We start from the raw sequence: 27,669 nt of genomic DNA, 5'->3' as shown, positions 1-27,669 counted from the left end.
GCTGAATCTGGAACTTCAGAGCCTCAGGCAGGAGAGTCTTCGGGCAGACGCATCATGCTGTCCCCCAGCCCTCTTGTGAGTCCTTTTCTACAGCTGACTAACACATACACTCACTCACTCACATACAACTCACACTCACACACACACACTCACACTCTCTCACACACACACATTCTCTCTCTCTCTCTCACACACACACACTCTCACACATATAGACACACACTCTCACACATACAGACACACACACATTCTCTCACACACACACTCTCACACACACACACACACTCACACACACACATACAGACATACTCACACAAACACACACTCACACACACTCCACTGTAGTCTTTCTGGCCCAGCCCAGCATCTTTCGAGTGAAACACTCCCTCAGTCTGTGTTCCTTGTGACCACCACAGACTGACTGTCAGCACAGACGGCAGACGGCACCGGCTGTCTCTACGCGAAGTGCTCACATGGACAGAAGGACGGACGTAAGCACGAGAGCCTCCTGCACTGTGCAGACGGACAACAGCTGGGGTCGTCAACCCAGACGTGTGCAGCCTCTTGCACCCTGAGCTCAGGCGGCCAGAGGGGAGGCTGGGTCCTCAGCTCAGCAGGTGACTCGCAGAACCCACATAACAGCGTGTGTGTGCAGGACGGACAAGCATGGCAGCCATGTGCTTCCCGGAAAGGTGGGGCGTCTAGCTCAGATATGTGAAAGCTTTCCTTGGAGGGAGCCGGTGGTGGTGCACGTGGTGGGCACACACATCACCAAATACGAGAAGCAGGGTTCAAGCCCCTGGCCCCACCTGCAGGCGGGCAAGCTTTAGCGACTGGGAAGCAGGGCCACAGGCGCCTCTCCTCTCTATTCCTCTCTCTTTCCCTCTTTATCTCTCACACCCTCTATTAGGAAAGAAAAGGTGAAAGAGAGAGAAAGGGAGAGGGAGGGGAGGAAGAAGCAGAAGACCACTGTGGGTCCACCTGCATATCAGATGTCAGGCGCAGACAAAAACTAGTTGGGTCACGGGCCCTTGGAACATACCTAAAACAGACCTACTGGCTTTTCCAAAGCAGAGACCCCGAATCTTCATCTGCACTATTCCAGCCTTTAGGCTCATGATTAGTCAACAGTTTGTCTGGCTTTGTATGTTAACTCTCTTTTCAGCCACCAGGTTCCAGATGCCAGCATGATGCTGACCAGACTTCCCTGGACAGACGACCCCACCCATGTGTCCTGGAGCTTGGCTTCCCCAGACCCCTGCCCCACTAGGGAAAGAGAGAGGCAGGCTGGGAGTATGGATCCACCTGCCAACACCCATGTTCAGCGGGGAAGCAATGACAGAAGCCAGACCTTCCACCTTCTGCATCCCACAATGACCCTGGGTCCATGCTCCCAGAGGGACAGAGAATGGGAAAGCTGTCAGGGGGAGGGGATGGGCTATGGAGTTCTGGTGGTGGGAATTGTGTGGAGTTGTACCCCTTTTACGGTTTTGTCAATATTTCCTGTTTTTTATTTTATAAATAAATAATCTTTTTTTTAAAAAGCAAAGTTCCAGTGTTGCTACTACCTAAAAGCAGCACTAGATGGCAGCAGAGACAGGAGGCAGGACACTGAAGGGCAGGGCAGGGCAGCAGGCAATGGTGGCCACCTGACTCCTCGCTTGCTCACACCAAAAGAAACACCTTCCAGGGGCCCAGTGGTGGTGCGCTAGCATGTATCTTAGAAGTAGAGAAAAAAGTCTAAAGTTAATGATCCTAACTGCTTTGGGGGGAGCAGGGGCAGACAGCACAATGGTTCTGCAAAGAGACTTTCCTGCCTGAAGCTCCAAAGTCCCAGGTTCAGTCCCCCGCACCACCACTAGCCAGAGCTGAGCAGGGCTCTGGTATAAGATAAAATAAAGTAAAATAAAATAAAATAAAATTGCTTTTCCCAAATTCACTGGCACAGGTGATGCCAGGAGCTGTTGGCACGGCAGGCTTGAGACCCAACATTTTACCCACAGTATCACTTCCAGATTGCCCACGACACTGTTAAAATTCAACTTAACTTTACCCAGAAAACAATGGTTACAATGTAAAGTTGTACTAATCCAGAGATACGGCACCTTCACTATAGAATTCAATCTTCCCTGAGCAGAACAGAGATGGAGGCAGGTCTGTATAGATCAAGACTTGGCATTCTCTGATCTCTCTTTCTCTCATTCAATAAGCAAATTATTTCAGATAATTACTCCAATCAATGGTAACTTAGAAACAAGATTGTAAACCAATATAAAATCAATCAAAACTAAGAAAAGAGAAATCCATTTGTAATATATTTTTTAAAATTCCTTTTCTGGGGACCAGGCATTGGCACACCCAGCTGGGTGCACATATCATCATGTACAGGCCCTGGGTTCGAGCTCCCAGTCCCCACCTGCAGGGGAAGTTTCAGGAGCAGTGCTGTGGGATGGCAGGTGTCTCTCTCCCTCTCTGCCACCTTCTCTCTGTTCCATCAGGTAACAAGAAAGGGGGTGCTTCTTCCATCAAGACGCTGAAAAGCCATGAAGGAATCTCACTTCACTCGTACACGCGCGTTCACGGCATATTTATTTTCACTCTTTTTTTTCCTACAGTGGCTTTACACCTGCCTGATTCCACCACTCCCAGCAGACTCTTTATTCTTCTTCTTATTTTAAAATTGTCTGTAGAGACAGAGGGAGACAGAGGAGAGACATTGCAGGTCCCTGCACCACCCTGAAGCTTCCCCAGCGTCAGGCTGGCGGCCCTCCGTGGCCGCACACGGCCTGTGCTCCCACACTCAGCCAACTGCGCCCCAGCCACTGAGCAAGCGGTGGAGCAGGGCCGCAGGTGTCTCTGTCTCTCTCCCTCTCTGTTGCCCCTCCACTCTCAGTTTCTCCCTGTCTCTATCCAATGATAAAAAAAAAAAAATTAAAAATCAAACTTTAAAAATACCACTGTGACGAAAGGGAAGCCTTACTTTCACACCAGCCTGTGCCGTCTAAGCCAGCTTCTGATGGGCTCCACGTCGGGAAGCCGCTGGGCCACCGTGAGCACATGACACAGACCCACACTAAGTGGCACAGTGGGCACCTGGGCCTGAGCTCCTCTGCATGGACACAGCCAGGCTCCAGGAGCACATGCCCACACGTACCGGGCTGTGCCTCCCTCTCCCTCTCTGCCTCTGACTCTGAACACAGAGACAGCTTCACACACACACACACACACACACACACACACACACACACACACACACACACACCTGGGCCTGAGCTGCTCTGCATGGACACAGCCAGGCTCCAGGAGCACATGCCCACACGCACCAGGCTGCGCCTCCCTCTCTGCCTCTGACTCTGAACACAGAGACAGCTTCACACACACACACACACACACACACACACACCTGGGCCTGAGCTGCTCTGCATGGACACAGCCGGGCTCCAGGAGCACACGCCCACATGCACCGGGCTGCGCCTCTCACTCTCCCGCTCTGCCTCTGAACACAGAGACAGCTTCACACACACACACACAAACGCACGCATACACGCACGCGCACACACACACACACACACCGGGGGAGGCTTCGCTCAGTGCTGTGCCTCTCACTCTCTCTCTCTGCCTCTGACTCTAAACACAGAGACAGCTTCACACACACGCACACGCACACACACACACGCAAAGAGTGGAAATTATCTTGAAAGGAAAGACAGAACTGGGAGTCTCACACTTCCTGATTTCACGGATTACCATAAAACTGCAGCATCAAAGCAGCATGAGGTGGGGCTGGTAGGCAGCGCAATGGTTCTGCAAAGAGACTCTCATGTCTGAGGCTCTGAAGTCCCAGGTTCGATCCCCAGCACCGCCATGCACCAGAGCAACGGGATGCCAGCCTAGAGATAAGCCCTTTCACCGAATGTATTGATGGGCACAGAGTAAATATGTAAATGTTCTGCACGTCAACCTTGATTTAACAAACTAGTTAAACAGATGATATGCAAACCAAATGAAACACAATAACTCAGAAATGACCCTTCACATACCTGGCTGGATTTGTCAACAAGAGCATCATTTTAAGAGCATTCATAGAGGAATGGGCAGTGTTTTACACAAATGCTGATGAGAAAACTAGACATCAGCTATTATGAAGTAAGTCGAAACTGTGTCTTTATGGTGCTATTAGCAGGGCCCCACTTCTCTTGGGATTAGCTAGCGGGACTCCTCTAGTATATGAATGGGCATTAATGCTTTGACTTTTTTTCTGAAATGAAGACACCAGCCAATTAGGGAAATCCAATCATTAATAACTTTGTTGATGTGAACACCAAGATGTATTCCCAGCAGAAAAGCTTTCCTAGAGTACATGCTGTTTCAAACACATTTTACAGGAGGGGAATGATATTTTAACAGTGCATTTGCTTTCTGTTATATACAGTGTGTGACTTGGTTTCCACCAAAACCAGAAAACCACAACGCCATGCTCCAGTAGTGCTAGTCACGTGTGGCGACACACATGTAACGTCTCAACATATCAGCATCCTTTGAAAATAAAAAAACAACTCTGCCCCCATTCCTGCCCCCCATAAAAAAAACCTCTGTATGGTAAATTATATGACATATTTAAATTGTATATAGGTAGTTAGATCTGATGAAAGTATAATTGATCCATTAAAAAATAAAAACAATAAAAAGGAAGGGAGGGAGGGAGGAAGGGAGGGAGGAAGGGAGGAAGGGAGGAAGGGAGGAAGGGAGGGAGGAAGGGAGGAAGGGAGGGAGGGAGGGAGGAAGGGAGGGAGGAAGCTGGACGCCACATGCAAAGAACATCGGGACCCAATACTTTAGGAACATCTACAAGTTGAGTTGGGACGGAACAAAGATCTGCATGCGGCCTAAAACTGTGAAGTCGCCGGGACTCTGACAGGGTAGAAGTCCCGTGACTGGATCTGGCAGTGACTGCTGGGAGCGACGCTAGAAACGGCAAGTGAGAGGAAAAGGCAGAGGCCCAGCAAGCGGCAAGGCGCATGAGCAGCACCGCAGATGCCGAGTCCAGTGAGGGATTCGGATGCAAGACGCATCGTAATGAACTCACACGACTTGGCTACCTAGAAAGTGCGATCGAAATATGAGGACGGACTTGAACAACAGACATCTCTCCAAGTGAAATACGCAAGTGACCAACAAGCAGGGGAAAGGCGGCGCTCCACGTCACTGCTCTGGGCAAATCCACACTCAGTGAGCCCCCTCTCCACACCCGCAGGACGGCTACCATCAAAAACAAAACAGCACAAGGATGTGGAGATCCTGGGACACTTGCACACTGCTGGCGGGGACGTGAAAGAGACAGACATTCAGGAAATCTATATGGGGGGCATCCAGGAGATGGCGCACCAGGTAGAGCACACATGTCACAATGCACAAGGACCAGTGTCCAAGACCTGCAGAGAGAAGCTTCACAAGCAGTGAGTCAGGGCTGGAGGTGTCTCTCAGCTCTGGCTGATGGTGGTCAGGGACTGAACCTGGGGCTTTGGAGCTGCCAGATACAGGGAGCTGGGACCGTGAGTACCGCGGGTTAATAGAACGGTCTCGGTGTCGGACGGGGAAACCATTTAAAACAGGCTCAGCTTCCCACTCACCTCTACTGCCACGACAGTCAGAATGAGGTCGGTCTTGGACTCTGGGAAGAGAGCGCTCACTTGTGGGGACATCCCGATCAGGGCACAGTTGGTGACCACAGAGATGACACTCATTGTTTCAAACGCCACCTGGGAGGAGAAGGAGGAGGTGAAGAGCTGCACGGCCACTTCTCTATTTTCTCATCTTTATTCAGATCATCTAGAACCATGGGAAAAGCCCCTCAGCCTAAATACTCAAAGTGCATTTCTGGTGTCCGTTAGCCTTAAAAAGATGAACCTTTAGAAGACATTACCTGCCATACACCAATATTGGATGAAGGTTCTGAGAAGGGGCGTTTGAAGACCCTGCACATTTTTAAGGCATCTGAGTTGACTTCAGTGAAGTTGTTTAACACAGCGAAGGCAGCTGCTAGCGGGTAAACACAGGAGAAAAGGCTCACGTAGCCGAACTGCAGGAACAGCTCCAAGTAGTCATCAAAGGTGCCCTACAGACGTGGACCACAAACAGAAACAGGCATCGTCTCAATACCACGGAGTAAGAACGACCATCTGCAGCGCCGCTCAGAGCACTGGCCTCTAAACAATAAACCGAGACATCTTATGAGTTCCCACCCAATGACAGAAGCCAGACCTTCCCCCTTCTGCTCCCCACAGAGATCTCTGGTCCATCCTCGCAGAGGGACAAAGAACAGGGAAGCTTCCCATGGAGGGGATGGGACAGGGAGCTCTGGTGGTGGGAGCTGTGTGCAATTGTACCCCTGCTATCTTACAGTCTTGTTCATCATTGTTAAATCACTAGCAAAAATTTTAAGAAGAAAAGGTTAGTCCCAAGCAAGAGAGTGGCAGTGGCTATCATATACCCTTGGATGGGGAGGGAAGACAGCTTTTGTCTTCTTGGTTATTTATTTATTTTCACCAGAGCCCGGCTCAGCTCTGGCTTACGGTGGTGCAGGGGATTGAACCCGGGACTCTGGCGCCTCAGGCACGACAGCCTCTTTGCAGAGCCATTAGCTGTCTACCCTCCGCTCTTCTTGGTTATCTTTCAGGGGCAAGAAATGTGAGCGGTGAGGAGACTTCTCTGGTGATGCCAACACTGAACTGGACGAAGTTGTCTTCACTGGAGTAGTGTGCTTGGGTACTGGGGATTCTCACTCGGTCTGGATTTTTTCCCCAGTGCTGCTCAGCGTTGGCTTATGTCGGTGCTGGGTTTGGGACTCTGACCTGACCTCAGTGACCACCCAGCTCCTGGACACGAGCCAGTAGCAGGCTCCCAAAGGTCTCGCTGTAGCTCTGCTGCTCACAAGTCTGAACGACCAAGGCCCAGGGAGGCTGGCAGGGCTCCGAGGTGACGGGCCACTATCACAGCGTCTCCAGCTCCTGGCCACGCCGACCCCTGTGGTCATCCACAACACGTGACCACTGCTGCCGGTAAACAGTCATCACAGTATGTTAGAGCAGTACTGGCACTGCAAAACGACGTCTGTGTTTATTTCTTTTTTTCTTTTTTTTTGCCATAAGGGTCATCACTGGGGTTAAGGTGCCAACACTACAAGTCCACCACTCCCGGTGGCCATCATTTCCTTTTTTTTTTTTCTATTTTATTTCTGTTTGGCAGGACAGACAGAAACTGAGAGGGAAGGAAAGACAGGGAGAAAGGCATCAGCAGACCTGCTTCAATGCTCATGAAGCCTCCCCTTTACAAGTGAGGAGCAGTGACTCACAGGTGGATTCTTGCTCATGGTAATATGTGCACTTCACTGGGTGAACCACCAACCGGACATCAATGTGTGAACACAGATTCTAGCAGACACCACACCTGGACTAGTGCACACAGATTGCAGCAAACCACCACACCTGGACTAGTGCACACAGATTGCAGCAAACCACCACACCTGGACTAGTGCACACAGATTGCAGCAAACCACCACACCTGGACTAGTGCACACAGATTCTAGCAGACACCACACCTGGACTAGTGCACACAGATTGCAGCAAACCACCACACCTGGACTAGTGCACACAGATTGCAGCAAACCACCACACCTGGACTAGTGCACACAGATTGCAGCAAACCACCACACCTGGACTAGTGCACACAGATTCCAGCAGACACCACACCTGGACTAGTGCACACAGATTCTAGCAGACACCACACCTGGACTAGTGCACACAGATTCTAGCAGACACCACACCTGGACTAGTGCACACAGATTCTAGCAGACACCACACCTGGACTAGTGCACACAGATTGCAGCAGACACCAGACTGTGGGTGCACATGGATTTTGTTGACTCAGCACACGCTTCCTTACTGTCAATTGTCTGACGTGAGCAACATTCAAACTCACCAAGTAGGTCCCCATTTCTTTTTCCAGGACAACTTGTTCGTATAACGTGGCATCAATATCGGCCTTCAAAGCCTGCATCTTTCTCTTCATGCGCACGTGGTACTTTCTTTGGAGCCAGTAAGGAAGAAGAGATTCCACAACCTGGTTAAGGATCTGGGAGGTGATCAGAAGAGTGGCCAGACTCTGAAAAGAAACACAGGCACGACCTTTGGCAGTGTGACCTAACAGGAAGCACCTGTGTATGGTTACACAATAAATACAATGCTAAACAGAAAAGAAAACATATTATGCCATTTCTTTTCAGTAAACAGAAAAGAAATGGCATAATATCACAAGAAGGACAAAGTAAAATATGCAAGATATTTAACCCAAATAAGAATATAATAAGGCATAAACACAGTGTGAGTTTATAAGAGAACAGTTTAGCTGAAAATTATGTTTCTTATTCTCCATCCTGCCTACAACTATGAATTAAATAATGTTCCCATCTTGGATGACAATAGGTCTGGCCACAGTTTTTAAAACACTCTCAAACTGAGGAGAACTTTGGTGGGCAGCTAGAGTGTTCTGTGGAAAACTGAGCAACCACTGCATTTTACTGTCGACTGTAAACCAGTAATCCTCCCAATAAAAAATACAAAATCTAAAACTAACACTTCCCTCACTGTCAAAATGTAGAAAATAGGAAAAGGAGACAAAAATAGTTTCACACTCATGACAAAAACCAGCTAGGCCCTCAGGATCTTTCTAAAGACGCAAACAGAAAACTAAAACACTCTTTGTATTTGGGCAGGCAGTCTTGCTTTGGGGTTTTTGTTTGCTTGTTTGTTTGTTGCTCAATATTTGAACGTTTCCCCATGCCAATAAAAAGACTCTTCTTTCACGGAGTCTGTGCTCTGTTGTGGAGTTGAAGTCTTATCCTCAGCCTTCGCCACTTTAAGGCGCTGCTTCTGGGAAGCTTGAACTTATCAGTCTTCTCACTGCACAAAGGGCAGATTGTGATTTTTGGCAAAGCTGCCTAAGTGACCTCAGAAGACTCCTGTCAGTTTCCCCCTCTCCCCAGGGGTGTGTCTGCCACCTTTGCTGTGGAGACTGGAAAAATACCAATAAAGGAGGATTCCACTGTCTGTCGGAGCTGTCTCTTTTCAGGGAACGCTGCACAGCCACTATGGAAGACAGCATGGCAAACTGTTTCTGTTTGCCGTGAAGAAGCTTGTTGTCAAGAAGAAGGCATAATTCTTAAAAGAAGAAGAAGAAGAAGAAGAAGAAGAAGAAGAAGAAGAAGAAGGGGAGGAAGAAGGAGAAGGAGAAATGTCCACACACCAAGGAGGAACATGGGTACCTGTCTGACTACGCAAACTGAGCCTCATGTTCCCAGGATGTTCTATAGGACATGAGCTTCAAATGGCCTTGGCCCCACCATCTTCCGTCACGCTGACAGCTCAGTCAGGATTGGCTTTGTAAGATAAAGGGGCTGTGAGCTGACACACAAGCTCATCTTTTATGATTAAAAATGGCTTCTTTTCATTTATGAGAGCATGAACTACATATCCATTTATTTATTTATTTATTTATTTATTATTTATTTATTTATTTATTACCAGAGCCCTGCTCATCTCTGGCTTATGGTGGTGCAGGGGATTGAACCTGGGCTTTGGAGCCTCAGGCAGGAGAAACTCTCTGCAGAACCACTATGCTACCTACCCTGCTTCTACATATTCTTTCAGAGTGTAATCTGTCTCTAAAAACTAAGATGAGGCGTCTGCAAGCAGATGGGTCAAGCAGAGCGGCCCATGGCCTGGTCCCAGGGTCTGGATGCTCATTTGGCTCTGAGCAGTCTCCTAAACAAAGTCTTGTTGAATGCCTTCCTTCCTGCCTGCCTGCCTGCCTGCCTGCCTGCCCCCAGGGTTGCTGCTGGGACTTGGCGCCTGCACTACGAATCCACTGCTCCTGGCAGACATCTTGTTCTTTTTTTTTTTTTTTTTTTTGGTACTTGTTTTATTGGATAGAACAGAGAGAAATAGAAATGGGAAGGGTAGAGACAGAGAGACAAACAGACACCTGCAGACCCACTTCATTGCTTGTGAAGCTTTTCCCCTGCAGGTGGACAGGGGGCCGCTGGAACCGGGTCCTTGAGCAGGTCCTTGTGCTTCCTACTACGTGTGCTTGGCCGGTGAGCTGTGGCCGGACCCCCGAGTCTTGTTAAATTTCCAATTCACTTCACAGAAGTGATCCTTTCAGCCACTATCCCAGTTTCAGCAGCTGAGGCTCTGTCTGTCCATAGCTGTGGCCCTTGTGACAGAAGGGCAGGGCTGAGGAGTCGCCAGCCGCCACGACTCCCACAGGAGGAAAGGTGGTGTAGAGCCATGCGCCAGGCTCAGATCACTCAGTTTTCAAAAATGACTTATTTGTTCTGCTTTTGACTCACACGTGCACAATTCCACTGTTTCCAGGCTGACTTTTTTCTTTTCTTTTCTTTTTTCAAATAGAGAGGGAGGCAGGCAGAGAAAAGGAGAGAGGCTACAGAACTGTGTCGCCGCCATGTGACACCGGGAGTGCTGAGGCGACACACAAGGCCACGTGCCAGCAAGCCAGAGCCTTTCCAGAGCAAAGCAGCTATACACTCAGGGCTGCGACATGAGCCCAGCTTCTGATGTTATCTTTGTGCAAATTGTTACAACCCAATCTATAAATATTTTTTAATTTATCTCAATATACACATTTTTTAATTTCCAGAAAATTCACCCCAACCCTCATACAGGTACTTCAGAGGCTACAGTTTTCACCCGAACAATGAACATATTAAGGGCCAGCCTTTAAAGGGAGACTGTCTCGAGTATGAAAAAGAGACTTGAAAACAATGGCTTGCACTCAGCTACCGCTCGCTGCTACTCGTGATCCAGCAATGGCAGCAGTCCAAGATGAATGACAGGTGTCCTTAGCCATCACAGCAAAGACCTAGTGCTGTACAGAAACCTGTGGTCTGCCGGTCTAGCAACTGGCCAGTGTAAAGTAAGATGTGTGGACCTGTTTATGGTAGTGCCAGTTACTACCACCTGACACACACACACACACACACACTCACTCACACTTATACTTACAACCACTCACAATCAATCACACACACACACACACACACACACACACACACGCCCTATTTTGCTGGTAGAATTGATTTTACAAGTTCTGAAGAGAAGTCTCTTTTCACCTTACTGCCCTACATGATTCATGGTGCAAGCTGTCTAGTTTCAACTATTTTCTCTGGAGCTGAGAGTGACATGCAGCGCCACCACAAATGCTTTCTCATTTAGAACTGAGCTTAGAAACACACAGAATTTATTTTCATTTATTTACTAGAAACAGAGAAATGAAGGGGGAAGGGGAGGCAGAGAGACACCTGCAGCCCTGCGTCACCAGTCGTGAAGCTTCCCCCTTGCAAGTGGGGACTGGGAGTTTGAGCCCGGGTCCTTGTGCACTGCAATGTGTGTGCTTCACCAGGTGCACCACCACCGGGCCTCTATTTATTTATTTATTTATTTATTTTTAAATCTTTTATTTATTTGCTATTGGATAGAGACAGAGAGAAACGAAGGGAAGAAGGGGAGATAGAGAAGGAGAGAGGCAGAGACACCTGCAGCCCTGCTTCACTTGGTGAAGCTTCCCCCCTGCAGGTGGGGAGCGGGGGGGAGGGGGCTTGAACCCGGGTCCTTGCGCACTGACGTGTGTGCTCGACCAAGTGCGCCACCGCCTGGCCCCAGGAACACACAGAACTGAAGAGGCGTAGAAAGACAATAATTTGAAGCCAGTTCTTTGACCTGGAAACAGGAGGCGGCCTCCCAGCCCGCAAAGCCGCAGGACGACTCACTCACTCACTCACTCACCTGCCGCAGGAGCTTCATGTCCCCCAGGACGAAGGCGATGTAGAAGAGAGAGGCGAAGCAATTCAGGAAGTTGAACTGCAGCGTGGGAGCAGACAGAGGTGGTGACGGTCAGTGGGGCTCTGCGGGCGCACGGCAACTGCAAACCCAGCACGGAGGGTGCGGTGGGGCCTCGGTCCAGGTCACACGGGTGGGCCTGTGTCTCCCGCCCCACGCTCAGCACAACTAGACACTCTGGACGTAAACAGAGGTGATCCAGAGACACAGTGGAAGGTGGAGAGACAGACAAGAGCTTCGGAACCAGGACCAGAGGGAGAGAGCACAGCACTGCGCAAGCACCTTGGGCTCCAACTCTGTTCCCACAAAGCCCTGCACTCCAGCCTCACGCAGAAGGCTTCCTGGCGTGACTCACCTCACCCTGAGCCCTTCATTCAAGTAGGAGGCTAGGGGCAGCCGGCAAGGCCAACACAACCGGCAGAGGGGGGCCATCAGCACACACACTCACCATCACACACACTCACCATCACACTCACAATCACACACACTCACCATCACACACACAGTCCCACTCACAACCACACTCACACTCGCAACCACACTCACACACACACAGTCCCACTCACAATCACACACACAACCACACTCACAATCACACACACACTCATACTCACACTCACACACACACAGTCCCACTCACAATCACACACACACTCACAACCACACTCACACTCTCACACACACACAGTCCCACTCACAATCACAAACACACAACCACACTCACAGTCACACACACACTCACACACACACACACAGTCCCACTCACAATCACACACACTCGCAACCACACACACACACAGTCCCACTCACTCTCTCACACACACAGTCCCACTCACAATCACACACACACACACTCATACTCACACTCACACACACACTGTCCCACTCACAATCACACAGATACTCGCAACCACACTCACACACACTCTCACACACAGTCCCACTCACAATCACACACACACAAACACACTCACAATCACACACACACTCATACTCACACTCACACACAGTCCCACTCACAATCACACACACAACCACACTCACAATCACACACACACACTCATACTCACACTCACACACAGTCCCACTCACAATCACACACACACATTCACAACCACACTCACACACACTCTCACACACACACAGTCCCACTTACAATCACACACACACAACCACACTCACAGTCACACACACACTCACACTCACACTCATACACACACACAGTCCCACTCACAATCACACACACACTCGCAACCACACTCACACACACACAGTCCCACTCACAATCACACACACAACCACACTCACAATCACACACACACACTCAAACTCACACACACACAATCCCACTCACAATCACACACACACACTCGCAACCACACTCACACACAATCACATACACTCTCACACACACAATCCCACCCACAATCACACACACACAACCACACTCACAATCACACAATCACTCACAATCACACACACACTCATACTCACAACCACTTACAACCACTCACAATCACACACACACTCGCAACCACACTCACACACACTCTCACACACACACGGTCCCACTCACAATCACACACACTCATACTCACACTCACACACACACACATAATCCCACTCACAATCACACACACACTCGCAACCACACTCACACACAATCACATACACTCTCACACACACAATCCCACCCACAATCACACACACACAACCACACTCACAATCACACAATCACTCACAATCACACACACACTCATACTCACAACCACACACACTCACACTTATACTTACAACCACTCACAATCACACACACACTCGCAACCACACTCACACACACTCTCTCACACACATGGTCCCACTCACAATCACACACACACAACCACACTCACAATCACACACACACACACAGAATCCCACTCACAATCACACACACACTCACAACCACACTCACACACAATCACATACACTCACACACACACAATCCCACCCACAATCCCACCCACAACCACACTCACAATCACACAACCACTCACAATCACTCACACACACTCATACTCACAACCACACACACTCACACTTATACTTACAACCACTCACAATCACACACACACTCGCAACCACACTCACACACACTCTCTCACACACACGGTCCCACTCACAATCACACACACACAACCACACTCACAATCACACACACACACACAGAATCCCACTCACAATCACACACACACTCACAACCACACTCACACACAATCACATACACTCTCACACACACACAATCCCACCCACAATCCCACCCACAACCACACTCACAATCACACAACCACTCACAATCACTCACACACACACTCATACTCACAACCACACACACTCACACTTATACTTACAACCACTCACAATCACACACACACTCGCAACCACACTCACACACAATCACACACACTCTCACACACACACAATCCCACTCACAATCACACACACACTCGCAACCACACTCACACACAGTCCCACTCACAATCACACACACAACCACACTCACAATCACACACACACACTCATATTCACACTCACACACACACACACAATCCCACTCATAATCACACACACACTCACACACAATCACATACACTCTCACATACACACACAATCCCACTCACAATCACACACACACACTCATACTCACAACCACACACACTCACACTTATACTTACAACCACTCACAATCACACAACCACACACATACATTAACACTCATTCACACACACACACACACACACACTCATTCACACACACACACACACACTCATTCACACACACACACACTCACACACACACACTCATTCACATGCACACACACACACTCACACACACACTCATTCACACACACACACACTCATTCACACACACACACACACACACACTGCTGCCAGGGAACATTCTAGCTCCTTCCTCCCTGCACCTGCTATCCCCCTACCCCAGGAAGAAGTAGCAGGATTACCAGGCAGTGTCAGCAGGAGAGACCCCAGCCCAGAAATAATTTGGGTCCATACTCCCAGAGGGGGAAAGATGGCAGGGGAAATGACCAGAAGGCTCTGAACCCCAAATCCATCAACACCCGGAGAGAGAGGAGGAAAAAGGGAGGGACACTGGGAGTGTAACAAGTGTAGGTGTGACTTAGAGAGGAAGAGAAGACAGGACCATCGGGAAAAACTATCCACAGATAGGCAGGCAGACAGTTATGGAAATAACAGCCCACATCTGTGACCTCGGGAGAACCCTGCAGTTTCCATGGAGGGAGTGGGGACACAGGACTCTGGTCGTGGGAACAATGTCAAATTTTACCCTTATTATCATGAAATTTTGTAAGTCAATATAAAATCATTGATAAAAAATTTTAATAAAAAAAGACCCCCACCATACCAACCCTGCCCACACACCCTACCTAGGCTGTGCCCATGAGCCTGAGGCTCCAGCCTTCCCGAAACATCAGAGCGCTAGGTGGCACTGGCAGGACAGACTGACCAGAGGAGCCATTCTGGTCTGGAAAGTCTGTTTTGGCTGTTTTTATTAACTTGTATTTTTTTTTAATTTTATTATTAGATAGAACAGAGAGAGTTGAGAGGGGAGTAGGATAGAAAGGGTGGAAGACAGAGAGACACCTACAGCCCTGCTTCACCACTAGTGAAACATTCCCCCTGCAGGTGGGGACCAGGGACTTGAACCCAGGTCCTTGCGCACTACAACTTGAGTGCACCACCGCCTGGCCCCAGGAAGTCTCTGTTTTACAAGAGTCCTGGAATAACTGTCCTGCCCTGTGTGTGCAGGGACAGGGGTCCATCCGTCGGAGGGGACCCCATTGCAAGTGTCACCCTCCACTCCCGCTCAGCAGCCTTGCTGTGACAAAAGGTAGCATGCGTACAGGCGTGAGGACCCTGTGGGTGATGCGGGGCCTCTGGAGAGAGAGTAGCAAGACCCGTACAGGCACAGGGGGCAGCCGGTGGGCGTGGGGCGGGCACTAGCAGCAGCTGAAAAGCAGACGTCTGGGTCGCTTAAAGAAACGCCCTCCCTACAGGCTCAGCACCAAAGGGAGAGGCTGGCCAGTCTCCGCATGAGGGCCACCTGGCACGGGCGGGGCGAGTCGGGCGGGGAGTCCGTCTCACAAAGAACTGGAGACGCAGCCGCATGGAGTGTGTGTGCGCCCTGGCGGGTCGGAGCCCCACGTGGGCAGCAGGTCTGTTTCCGAATGAGGGCCTGAGAGCGCTACACAGTCCCCTGCTTTCTTTTCTTTTTGTTTTTTGTTTCTTTGTTGTTGCTTTGGGGATTTCTTTTTCTCCTCCAGGGCTGTCGCTGGAGCTGGGTGCTGGCACTGAATCCACCGTGCCCCGTGGGCATTTTCTCTATGTTTTTTTAACTGGATAGAGACAGAGAGGAATGGAGAGAGGAGGGAGAGAGGGAGAGAGAAAGACAGACACCGGCAGACCTGCTTCACCACTTGTGAAGCGACCCTTCTGCAGGTGGGGAGCCGGGGGCTTGAACCCAGCTCCTTATGCCGGTCCTTGTGCTATGTGTGCTTTGGTGCTGTGTGTGCTTAACTGGGCCCACCACTGCCCAGCCCCCTCCCTGCTTCCTTATACAGAGGAAGGGAAGCTTCACCACCTGGGCACCTGGCACCCACATTTTGAATAGCAACTATGCTGAATCCTAGAATGAGGCCTTGAGTCTTCTCAGGCCTGTGTGGTTGTCTGCCCTTCACAACACCCAAAGTGCTAAAGTTGTCCGATTCCTTTTTTGTGGCAGACTCTCCAATTCTTACCTCTATAAATTGATCCGTTACAAGAACCTAAACAGCTTCCTCATAATGGCTTCTGATACATGTGTTTTCCCATCAGAATATGCTAACTGCTAGCACTGGAAACATCTCCACCGAAATCAAATAAAAGAATTTAACGCACCGTCACTGAACAGACCACAGGCAACTGGAGTGATTGCTGAATAATGAAACATCCAGAAGGGAAGGACAGACAAATCGACACAACGGTTAATTTACTATTAGTCATTCAAAGCTGACTATAATGTTGATTTTTATGATCCCAGCCTGACACCACACGGACATCAGTAAGGATCATCAAGTACACATATAAACACACCTACGAAGCAATCCTTGCCTGCTTACAGAAAATATGCTCTCTCCAGCTACATGCGCACATACTTAGAATCTTAAATAGCAAGTGGCTTGCCTTCATGTCATGACTGAAAGGAACTGCATGCTGAAACTCTACTTACCACTAAGACTTTCAGAATCAGGTGGTTCTGGTAGGCAGACTCCAGCCGGTGGTTCTCTGAAAGAGTCAAGGGAGAGGCATCTCTGCTCAGGGAGAGGCAGCCGGGGACGTTGCTGAGAGGCGGCATGAGGCGCTTCCACAGCAGCCCAGCCGTCAGCCGTGACCACTGCTCAGCTCAGAGAGCACGGCCCATGGTGCCGGAATAGCTCTGCAGTCCGAGGTTATTTTCTTATTATCTTCATTTATTTATTGGGTAACAGAGGCAGAGAGGGAGGGGGAGACAGGGAGAGAGACAGAGAGACACATGCAGCCCTGCTTCACCACTCATGAAGCTTTCCCCCTGCAGGTGGGGACTGGGGGCTTGAACCCGGGTCCTTGCGCACTGCAACACGTGTACTTAACCAGATGCATCAGCCGCCAGCCCCTGAGGTTATTTTTAAATGTGACAGCGACAAAGAAATCTGTTATGTGAGGGCAAGTGATCCCACTCAGAAGCGCCCAGTGAGAGGCCCACGTGGCCATACCAGGGTGTCGGAAAGCCGGACGCCTTTCTGCAGAGAAGCGGAAAGGAGCGTCCGGACTCTTCCAGCTGCCAAAGAGCCGGCAATGAAGTGTTCTGTACCCGGGGCACAGGCACAGAGACTTCCTCCCGGTCGAGGCCAGACAGCAGGGCACGAGGCCCAAGAACCTCTGCAGAGAAGGGCCGCCTGGTCCTGAGGGTTTGCCCCGCTATGCCGGCTATGCCGGCTCCCCCCCACCTCAGCTTCCTCGCCGATAAGCAGCGAGGCCGCCCCAGCACCACGCTCTCCGCAAAGCCGTGCCTCCCTCTCCCCGCCCCCACCACTACCACAGCTCTCAGAAGCTGAGAGACAGTTTGGCTATCTTTATTATTTGTTTTTCAAATTTGTTTGGCTTAGTAATCTATACTCCACATATTAGCAAAGCCACCTGGTAACTGTCCTTCGTTTCTTTTCGTTATTAGAAAGATTTTTACTCAAAAGTTCAAAACCATTTTTAATCAACATTTTGTCCTAGTACTGCCCCCCCACCCATACTTGGTGCGGAACCCTTTCTCTCTGTCTGAAAAAAGGTCAGACCACAGCAGTGAAGCCCCAGGCGGGGGGAAACTTTGAACTCTAACTTAGTTTTTATTTTACCAGAGGCACATATTCAAAATTCTCCTGGGTTGAATTCAGCAGGAGTTTTCGGTGCGCCCACACAAGTGCAGAGTTTCAGATAGCAGGCAATTTATTCAGCCAGAGGATGGAAATAACACTTCCAACCTCAGCCTAGCACTCAGTATCATTACGAGAAGCACGGGGTCTAGACACAGAGAGGTCTCGACTAGCCTGTCTCTGCTACTTGCTCTCAAAGCCTTGCCAAGACTCAGCGCCTAAAATTTGTAAAGTCATGGGCCCCTTGGAATATGCCTAAAATAGACCTACTAGCTTTTTCCAAAACAGATACCCCCAAATCTCATCTGCTATATTCTTGCCTTTAGGTTTCTGATTATTAAAAATTTGTCCTGTTTTACACCTTACCACCTTTCAGCCACCAAGTTGCAGATGCTACCATGATTCCATCCTGCCCTCCCTGGGCAGACGCCCTCACCCATGTGTCCTGGAACCCCCCCTCCCCAGAGCCCTGCCCACTAGGGAAAGACAGAGACAGGCTGGGGGTGTGGATCCACCTGCCAACACCCATGTCCAGCGGAGAAGTAATGACAGAAGCCACAACTCCCACCTTCTGCCCCCCATAAAGAATTCTGGCCCATGCTCCCAGAGGGATAAAGAACAAGGAAGCTTCCAATGGAGGGGAGGGGACAGGGAACTCTGGGGGTGGGAACAGTACTTTCACACCTGTGGAACTGTACCCCTCTTATCCTATGGTCTTGTCGGTATTGTTTATTTTATGTATAAATAAACAAAAAGACCCAGTGCCTTTCTCCATAGGTGGAGAAATCACTCCTTCATGAGTGCTGTGCCTGCACAGGGCCCACACCCGGCACCTGGCAGGGGGAGGCCGGGCAGCTCCTCAGGCAGGCGGGCCACGACTTACCCCAGGAGGTGAGGAACTCAGCAGCACAGCGGTACAGGCGGTTCATGACCTCGATCACGACGGCGTACAGGATGCCGGGCACGTACAGCAGGACGCCGGTCCACTCGGACCCGCTGCTCTCGTGCAGACCCAGGGCCCAGGCCTCCAGGCGGAAGTAGATCATCATGACGTACAGGGAGAGGTAGAGGCAGAGGCACACGAACGGCAGAGACACCAGGTAGACACGCAGCTGCCTCTTGTAGCTGGGGTACAGGGGCTCCTCCCGGCCGGTGACGGCGTTGACGCCCAGGACCCCGTGGTAGCCAGGCCGAGGCTCCTCGAACTGCCTCTTCATGACCAGCGTCCCCCACCTGTAGGTCATGCTGGCACAGCCACGCTTCCACACCTCCAGGATGACGGTGGACCAGAGGAGGTTGAAGGAGGCCAGCAGCACGTACCTGTCGTAGTCTTCCCACACGAACAGGTGGTAAGGCAGGCCGATGACGGCCATCGGGATCAGGGCGAAAGTGAAGTACTCCAGAAACCCAAAGTACAGGGCGATGGTCTCCCCAAAGTAGCCGCGGATGTGATCTGCAGCGGGAGGGCGGCGTCAGCGCGGCTGCGCCCGGTGCAGTGAGGGTCGCCTCAGGCAGCCGGAGGGCCACCCAGGCTGTGCGGGTGAGACAGGCTGCCCTGGGCACAGGAGGGCTGCCACACGGAGGGGACTTGTTTGTGGTCCGCCCCCCGAGTTACGAGGCTGGGGGACGGTCACCCGGCGGACAGCTCACTTCACCTGTGCGAGGACCCTGGGAGCACCACACACACAAGGTGGGACTCGGGTCTCTGCCGGGAGCGCCAGGTTCACACAGGCAGATTCACACAGGTGTGGAGCTCTGGCGGAGCAGCAAAAATCACACAGGAAAGTGCCCTGCAGATGTGCACGCGTGGACCCTTGATGTCACGCCCAGCCGTGCGGACGACAGTCTTCCTCCCCCCGCCCCCCCAGGTCATGAACAGCGTACTGGCCTTAAAAGGGGGCAGGGGGAGGCTGGGGAGAAGATGGTTTTGCAAAATGCTCTCATTCCCGGCGGTCCCAGAGTCAACCCCCAGCACCACCACAGGCCAGAGCAGAGCAGTTCTCTGGTCTCTCTTATTAAAATAAAGTGAATAGAATAAATATTTTTTGAAAAGATATGTGGGGAGTCGGGTGGTAGCGCAGTGGGTTAAGCGCAGGTGGCGCAAAGCGCAGGGACTGGCACAAGGATCCCGGTTCGAGCCCCCGGCTCCCCACCTGCAGGGGAGTCGCTTCACAGGCGGTGAAGCAGGTCTGCAGGTGTCTGTCTTTCTCTTCCCCTCTCTGTCTTCCCCTCCTCTCCCCATTTCTCTCTGTCCTATCCTATTAAAAAAGAAAAAGAAAGAAAGAAAGAAAGAAAGAAGCCAGGAACAGTGGATTCATAGTACGGCACAGAGCCCCAGCGATGACCCTTGAGGCAACAAAAAACAGAAGATAATGTGGAGCCAGGTGGTAGCACACCTGACAAAGTGCATGTTTCTACACGGGAGGACCCAGGTTCAAGCCCCAGGTCCCCACCAGCAAGGGCTGCACTTCACAAGCAGTGGAGTCATGCTGCAACCGCGTCTCCTTCTCTTTCCTCTCTTTCTCCCTCTATTTTTCTCTCTCACTCTTATCAAAAAGAAAAAGGAAAAACGTGGCTACCAGGACAGTGGCGCCATTCAGGCATGGAGCCTCAGAGATCACCCTGGTGAAAAGTACGGGAAAAAATTATTTTTAATGAAAAAGACAATGTGTTAGATCAATCTAAGAGACTGTTTAGAATTTCCTGCCACCTAAATGCAAACACTTATTTGCACCTAAAATGCAAATAAGTCAGTAAGCAGAATGTAAACTAGTCATTGTATCACCTAGAACTCTCAAAAATTGAAACTGTCCTTCCAAATAACACAGGAAAAAACCTCAAAATGCAGCTTCAGAACTTTATTAAATTTTTACTCATTTCCCCATGACAGGAGTCAGTCTTAAATGATATCTTTTAAATTATTTTTCACTGTTAAATAATGTAAATGGTTTCTTAAAATGGAAATTAAAAAGAAAGTGTATGATTTTATTTCTATTATAGAAAATGAGAGTATTCCCTTAAAATCAAAAAAGAGAATTCTCTATAGAGAAAAATGCAATAATTATCATTAAAACTACCAATTTAAACAAAATTCTTTTTTTCATCTTGATTTGATAGAGACAGACAGATATTGAGAGGGGAGTGGGAGACAGAGAGACACCTGCAGCCCTGCTTCACCACTTGTGAAGTTCCCCCTGCATGTGGGGACCAGGAGCTTGAACCCAGGTCCTTGCACACTATAATGTGAGCGCTTAACCAGGTGTGTCACTGCCTGGCCCCTAAACAAAATTCTTATGCTTAAAAAACGTAAGGAAACTGGGAAACGAGCATCCACGCAGATGCCAGTTTATATGGAGTAAGTAATGTTCAACAGGCAGCAGATAAATCAGTGGTTTCTGTACTCAGAACAGGGGAATCACCACACACTCTGGAGTGGTCACGGCAGCCCCAGAGGGCTGCTAGGCCTGCTGGGCCGTCTCCGCGTGAGCCTTGGCCACTCCAAAGGATTCACTATAAAGAAACACTTAAAAAAAAAAGTATTCAGACAAACTCGATTCTCAAAAAAAAAAAAAAGTCTGCCCTGCTCCCCCGCTGTGGGTGACGCGTGACCGGTCCACGTGAAAGGCGTGGTGAGGGTCATCTCGGCCCCACGCACAGCCAAGGAGCCCGCACGCACCTATGGGCTGGTACTTGAGTGGAAAGCGGCTGTACCAGGAGTCCTCCAGCTTCTTCAGGGCCTCGTTATCGTGCAGCGGGAACACCTGGCTCACGATGCCGGACGTCAGCAATCTTCTCACTGCGGAGGGAGCGGGCCCAGAGCTGGTCAGACAGTCGGAGAGGCGAGGAGCCCCTCACGGCCCGGCGTGCACGCACCCTGTGCTACAGACCCTGCCTGCAGGGTCTCCTCTGGCGGTGACAGCAACAGGGTCGCTGGAGACGTCACCTCACACCAAAGTGCACGGCTCAGAGCTCAGGAAGCTCTGGTTATCCTGTCTCCCGGCCCCAAATCACTGTGAGGAGCAGTCAGCACAGAAACAGGCTCCAAGGTCCCGATGGTCCCACGAGAGCAGCCCGAGCCAAGCCCCGTCACTCGAGGATGCTGCAGGCTCTGCCCTCACCTCCCTGGGTTGGCGCCCGGGCAGCTACCGGAAGTAACCCCACAAACCCAAAAGCCGTCTGTCCCGATGCAATCACCTAATTTACTCACTGGTTAGCTTTACCAGTCTGTCCCCCACTACGGTGAGGCTGAGAGCACGTTTAGCCCCTTCTGTTCCTGTCCACGCTGAGTGTTCTGAGTCATTCTTACCTTTGCGGCCCTGGTGCAGCGGCAGGAAAGGCCCTGAGTCGGGAAATGGGAAACTGGACTGGAATCTCAGCAACTACAGTGTGCACCATAAACCCCATAATAAGATGATAAAAAAGAAATGGAAATAAAAACAAAAAGAAGACTTCCTACTTTTAGCAGTCATTCAACTACTGTGATCCTAACACCCATGCGCCTATCTGAAAGAGACAACATCTGAGGCCTAGGACTACTGCCTGGCAAGGATGACCGGAAACGGGGCCTTCATTCTGCTGTGACTGGCATCCCATAATTACTTAAAGTGGCTCATTGGGTGCGCAGGCCTCCCAGCCTTCGAGTGTGTTCAACAGAAATAGAAAACTCCAGGACTGGGGCCGGTGGTGGAGGCCCTGGTTGAGCGCACACATTACAGTGCGCAAGGACCCGGGTTCGAGACCCTGGTCTCCACCCACAGGGGGGAGCTTCATGTGTGAAGCAGAGCTGCAGGTGCCTGTCTCTCCCTTTATATCTCCCCCTCAGTGTATCTCTATCTCTATCAAAATATAGCTAGACAGACAGACAGACATCTTTAGAACAATGCCTTATGCCACATCAGGGGAAGATGGGTGGGTCACCTTCCACGTGCCGGCCTAGTACGGCCTCATACTACGGGATGTGGTCGCTCATGAGACAGGACCTGCCAGGAAGGGTGCTCTACTGCTTCACCCTGTGAACAGACCCACCCTGTGGGTCACCTATGGCTTCCCAGATCCTCTCTTCAGAGCTGTCTCCCTCAAAGACAGCAGATAACAGGCCCCTCAACAGGCCGGGCAGTGGCACACCGGGTTACGTGCACAGAGGACACTCAAGAACTAGGTTCAAACCTCCCACTCCCCACCTGCTGTGGGGACACTTCACAAGCAGTGAAGCAGGTCTCGTGTGTCCTTCTCTCTCTTCTCTACCCCCCTCTCCCCTCTCAATCTCTCTCTGTACTGTCAAATAAAATAGGAAAAAAAAAAAAAAGAATAATAAACAGAGCCCCTCAGGAAGGACTGCAGAAAGCCTGCAGTGTGGTTCTGACAACTCGAGGTGACGTGAGTCCCAGTGGGCAAGCACGACATACAGTGTGCGTCCTCAGGACAGAAGGCCTGTCTATCACGAGATCCCCAGAGCATTAAAAAAGTGAACCTGACGTTTTGGAGATGGAAGAAAAATTTTAAAAAAGAAATACAACAGGGAAAAGTCTGGGTCTGAAAGAAAAGTTGTGTAAGAGCTCTCACAAAATACCTCACTGTAAAGTGAACAGAGAAAATGTTTGTCAAAGCTAAAGCTGTGGTGAAATGTTTCTTCTTAATAACTAAAAAGGGCACAGACGTTAGTAACAGTGGCTTGGGACAGCACAAAAAAAAAAAAAAAAAACCTTGATGGTTGAAGTTTTATCAGTCTCTCATGTTGCAGCAGGTATCGACCGCTAGGGTCAGTGCCAGAGTCATGAAGCCACTTCTGGTGGCCATTTTTCCTCCCCCTACCCCCCGTCCTAGTTTTCACTAAATAGAACAGAGAGAAGTTGAGCGAGGACAAGGAGACAGAGTGAGAGAGGGAGGGAGAAGAGAGAGAGAGAGACCTGCATCCCCGCTTCACCACTCACGAAGCAGATCCCCTGCAGGTGGAGATGGGGGCTCGAATCTGGGTCCTTCAGCTTGGTGATGTGTACTTAACTGGGTGTGCCACCGCCTGGCCCCAAAACATTTCCATTTCCAAGTGTTTCTGCAGGTTGTCATTTTTCCCCCAGATACCATGAGAGCCGACCACCCACAAGTGTTCAGATGCTTCTCCTGTGTTTGGATATTCACAGTGGTAACTCACTCTTTCTTCTTAACACCATATTGTTACTATGTCACGTCTCTTAACTTTGAACTGACTGACAACATGTAAATGGTTTTACTGTCCCTAGGTTCTTATTTTAAGGCTTCGTTCTCGCATGAAGACTTTCTAGGCAGGCATAAACCCAGCTTGTGTAACTCTATAAATAGGACTGTGAACTGAGGGGCTTAGAACATAAAGCCGCACACACTAAATTGCCAGGCTTCTTTCCACAGTCAATGCTTAAAGTTGGCTCTGGTCTCAACTCTAAAAATACAGGCTTTTTGAAAAACCCTTCAACCTTTTCCTGTCAGCTAAGAATGTAGCCAGCACGAGCCTTGCCCTCTAAGGAAAATAAAAATGTCGTGCGGGTCTGCTAAAAGACTGGGTTGGCTTGAGCCAATATTCCTTCATTCAAGAACGCTGAGCAGTCTCTGGTCAACTTCCAGGGCTTGCGCTAGTACAGATATTTAGTAAGCAGCCAAGCAAACCACATATTTGATTTAAGGAAACCAGAAGTAGCCCGACGTAAGAGCAGTATGCTCTCACCAGATAATGCCAGGACGCCAACACCAAACTGCCCGTCTGGCCTCTGCGATGGCCTCTTCCTGCAACGCCAAGGGCAAGTGTCTCCAGGCAAGTCCCAGAGAGAGTCAACCTGTCTCCAGCCCCGAGAAGCAAGCGCAAGAAGGCCAAAGGCCGGGGGCAAAGGCAAGCGGTGAGGCTGGGACCCTCCCCCCAAAGCTGCAGAGCTGTGCTCACACCGCTGCACCACCCCAAAGTGAGCAGCGCATTTCTGGCTGTGTGAGGAGACTGCCAGGAACGCCCTGCCCCAAGGACACGGTCCCAGCCCTGTACTGTTTCCTCCCAGCTTAGTGAAAGTCAGCTGTGCTCAGAGCAAAGCACTGTCTGAGCAGATACGTGGACACTGGTTAGATATGAAGTGAGAGAGCCAGAGCCACCCCGGGGGAGATGCCAGCGGCCGGTCTCCATAGAACTCTGCTGGAATTGGCGTACTGCACCCAAGTAAAAGACTCTGGGGGGGGTGGGTGGGTGGGGAGAATACAGGTCCATGAAGGATGATAAATGACATAGTGGGGGTGGTATTGTTAAATGGGAAACTGGGGAATGTAAAACATTAATTCCCCAATAAAGAAATAAATAAAATAAAAAAAGAACTCTTCTGAGCCCACTGATAATTTTGGGATACGGATCACACCACACCACTCCCACCACACCACTCCGCTCCCATGTAGCCAATACTCAGAAGGCATCATGTTCTAAAAGATAGCAACGTGGTTTTCTTTAAAGGCCTCTACTCTTTTTATAAAATCTTTATTTACTGGATATAGAAAGAAATTGAGAGGGGAAGGGAGATGGAGGGGGAGAGAGAGAGAGAGACACCTGCAACCCTGCTTCACCACTCGTGAAGCTTTCCCCCTGCAGGTGGGGACCGGGGGCTTGAGCCTGGGTCCTTGTGCACTGTGATGTGAGTGCTCACCAGGTGCGCCAGTGCCCGGCCCCTAGACAGCAGCACTGTTTTCAGTATCTAAGCTGCCTTATCCCACCAGTCCAAATAGGGTCATTAGAGACATGCTGAGAAAGAGCTCAGCATAACTCAGCGGCACTCCTGAGGCACAGGGAACAGAGCTCAGCATAACTCGGGCAGCACTCCTGAGGCACAGGGAACACAGAAGAATTCTCGCCCGTGCGCTCGAAGGCCTGGGGAGAACGGTGGCGGCATCGCCGGTGGGCGAGTGCGGGGTGAGGTCTGGTGCTGCGCCTCTGTGATCTCATGACCTCACAAGCCAAAATGAAAAGGATTCCAGACCCCCTTGGCTCCTTTTCTAAAGAAAGGTGTTTACTGGGTTGTTTGCATACAGGAGGCAGAGTCTGGGGACAGGCCAAGGTCTCAGCTACAGAGACAACACCTGGGATGATCCCTGACGGCCAAGCTCCCGGCACCCCTGCCAGTTCCCTGCATGCCTTGCTCTGGCCGAGATGAGCAGAGACCGGGGAGCTTCCTCTCCAGTGATTGCTCAGCTCTGGCTGATGGTGGTGCGGGGCCCTGAACCTGGGACTTGAGAGGCTCGGGCATGACTGGCTTCTTTTTCCTCCCTCACCACTCCTCACCAAAGGTCTGTGTCCCTGCCCCCACCCCCATGGATAATGACTCTAGTTCTCCCACAGTCTGAGATATAGGTGACGCCTTTATTCACATTCTGTGCTCAGTTCTCTCTATCCTGCACATAGTGGAGCCATGCTGGAGTGTCCTGCCCCTCCTGGCTGGCTTCGCTGAGCATCATCTTCTCCAGTTCCATCCACTTTACCTCAAAGGGCACAGTATCATCCCTTTTTATTGCTGCATAATACTCTATTGAGTATTGTCCTGTAACTTTTATTTATTTATTTATTTATTTTTATTGGATAGAGACAGAGAGAAATTGATAGGAGGAGGGGGAGATAGAGAGGGAGAGAAACACAGAGACCCCTGCAGCCCTGTTCCACCACTTGTGAAGCTTTCCCCTTGCAGGTGGGGACCAGGAACTTGAACCCAGGTCCTTATGCACTTTAACGTGAGCATTTTACCAGGTACGCCACAGCCTGACCCTCCTGTAATTTTTTTATCCAGTCACCTGTCGAAGGACATTTTGGTTGTAACCAATTTCTGCTGTTGTGACTAAAGCTGCTGTGAACATGGGAGTGGACGTCACTTTGAGTCGGAGTCGTGATATCTTCTGGGTAACTGCCTAGCAGTGCAGCTGCTGGGTCATAAGGCATTTCCATCTGTATCTGTTTAAGGATTCTCCACCCCGTTCTCCATAATGGCTGCCCTGGTTAACATTCCCGCCCGCATGCAGGAGAGCTCCCCTCTCTCCACCTCCTTTCCGACACTGAGCTTCCCTTGTTTGGTGGATGCAGCCCATTCTCACAGGCTGTTGTTTTCAACGGGTTATGTTGTTTTCGCCAAGCTGGCTTCACGGGCGGGTAACAGACGACCAGGGACTCATGGCTGAGCTGTAGGCAGTATCTCTTTATTCATGCAGGACGCAGCACAATCTAAGACGAGCTAAGCTAAACTCAAGGTACCGTAAAACTCACAATGCTGTCTTTATATATACTTGCCAAGTAGGGTGGAAACAGGATGTGAC

At 50.3% G+C, this 27,669-nt stretch overlaps 1 protein-coding gene across 4 annotated transcripts in view; it reads right to left on the bottom strand.

The window, feature by feature from the left end:
• The window catches only part of ANO10 (anoctamin 10), a 121,267-nt gene that overhangs the window by 76,783 nt on the left and 16,815 nt on the right, over positions 1 to 27,669 (bottom strand). For 3 of the 4 annotated variants that reach the window (XM_060204859.1, XM_060204855.1, XM_060204857.1), the window contains 7 exons: positions 22,049 to 22,168; positions 19,256 to 19,825; positions 17,199 to 17,254; positions 11,859 to 11,933; positions 7,978 to 8,160; positions 5,924 to 6,115; positions 5,631 to 5,759 (listed from right to left, as the gene is read on the bottom strand). In XM_060204859.1, the coding sequence (XP_060060842.1) occupies positions 5,631 to 5,759; positions 5,924 to 6,115; positions 7,978 to 8,160; positions 11,859 to 11,933; positions 17,199 to 17,254; positions 19,256 to 19,825; positions 22,049 to 22,168 (1,325 nt within the window). The remainder of the gene's footprint in view (positions 1 to 5,630; positions 5,760 to 5,923; positions 6,116 to 7,977; positions 8,161 to 11,858; positions 11,934 to 17,198; positions 17,255 to 19,255; positions 19,826 to 22,048; positions 22,169 to 27,669) is intronic. The other variant, XM_060204856.1, reaches the window with a different exon arrangement.

This window comes from Erinaceus europaeus, chromosome 12 (assembly GCF_950295315.1).
Source record: "Erinaceus europaeus chromosome 12, mEriEur2.1, whole genome shotgun sequence".
Taxonomy (NCBI): domain Eukaryota; kingdom Metazoa; phylum Chordata; class Mammalia; order Eulipotyphla; family Erinaceidae; genus Erinaceus; species Erinaceus europaeus.
Note: the sequence above shows the minus strand (reverse complement) of the source record. Positions and strands in the feature narration are given on the sequence as shown.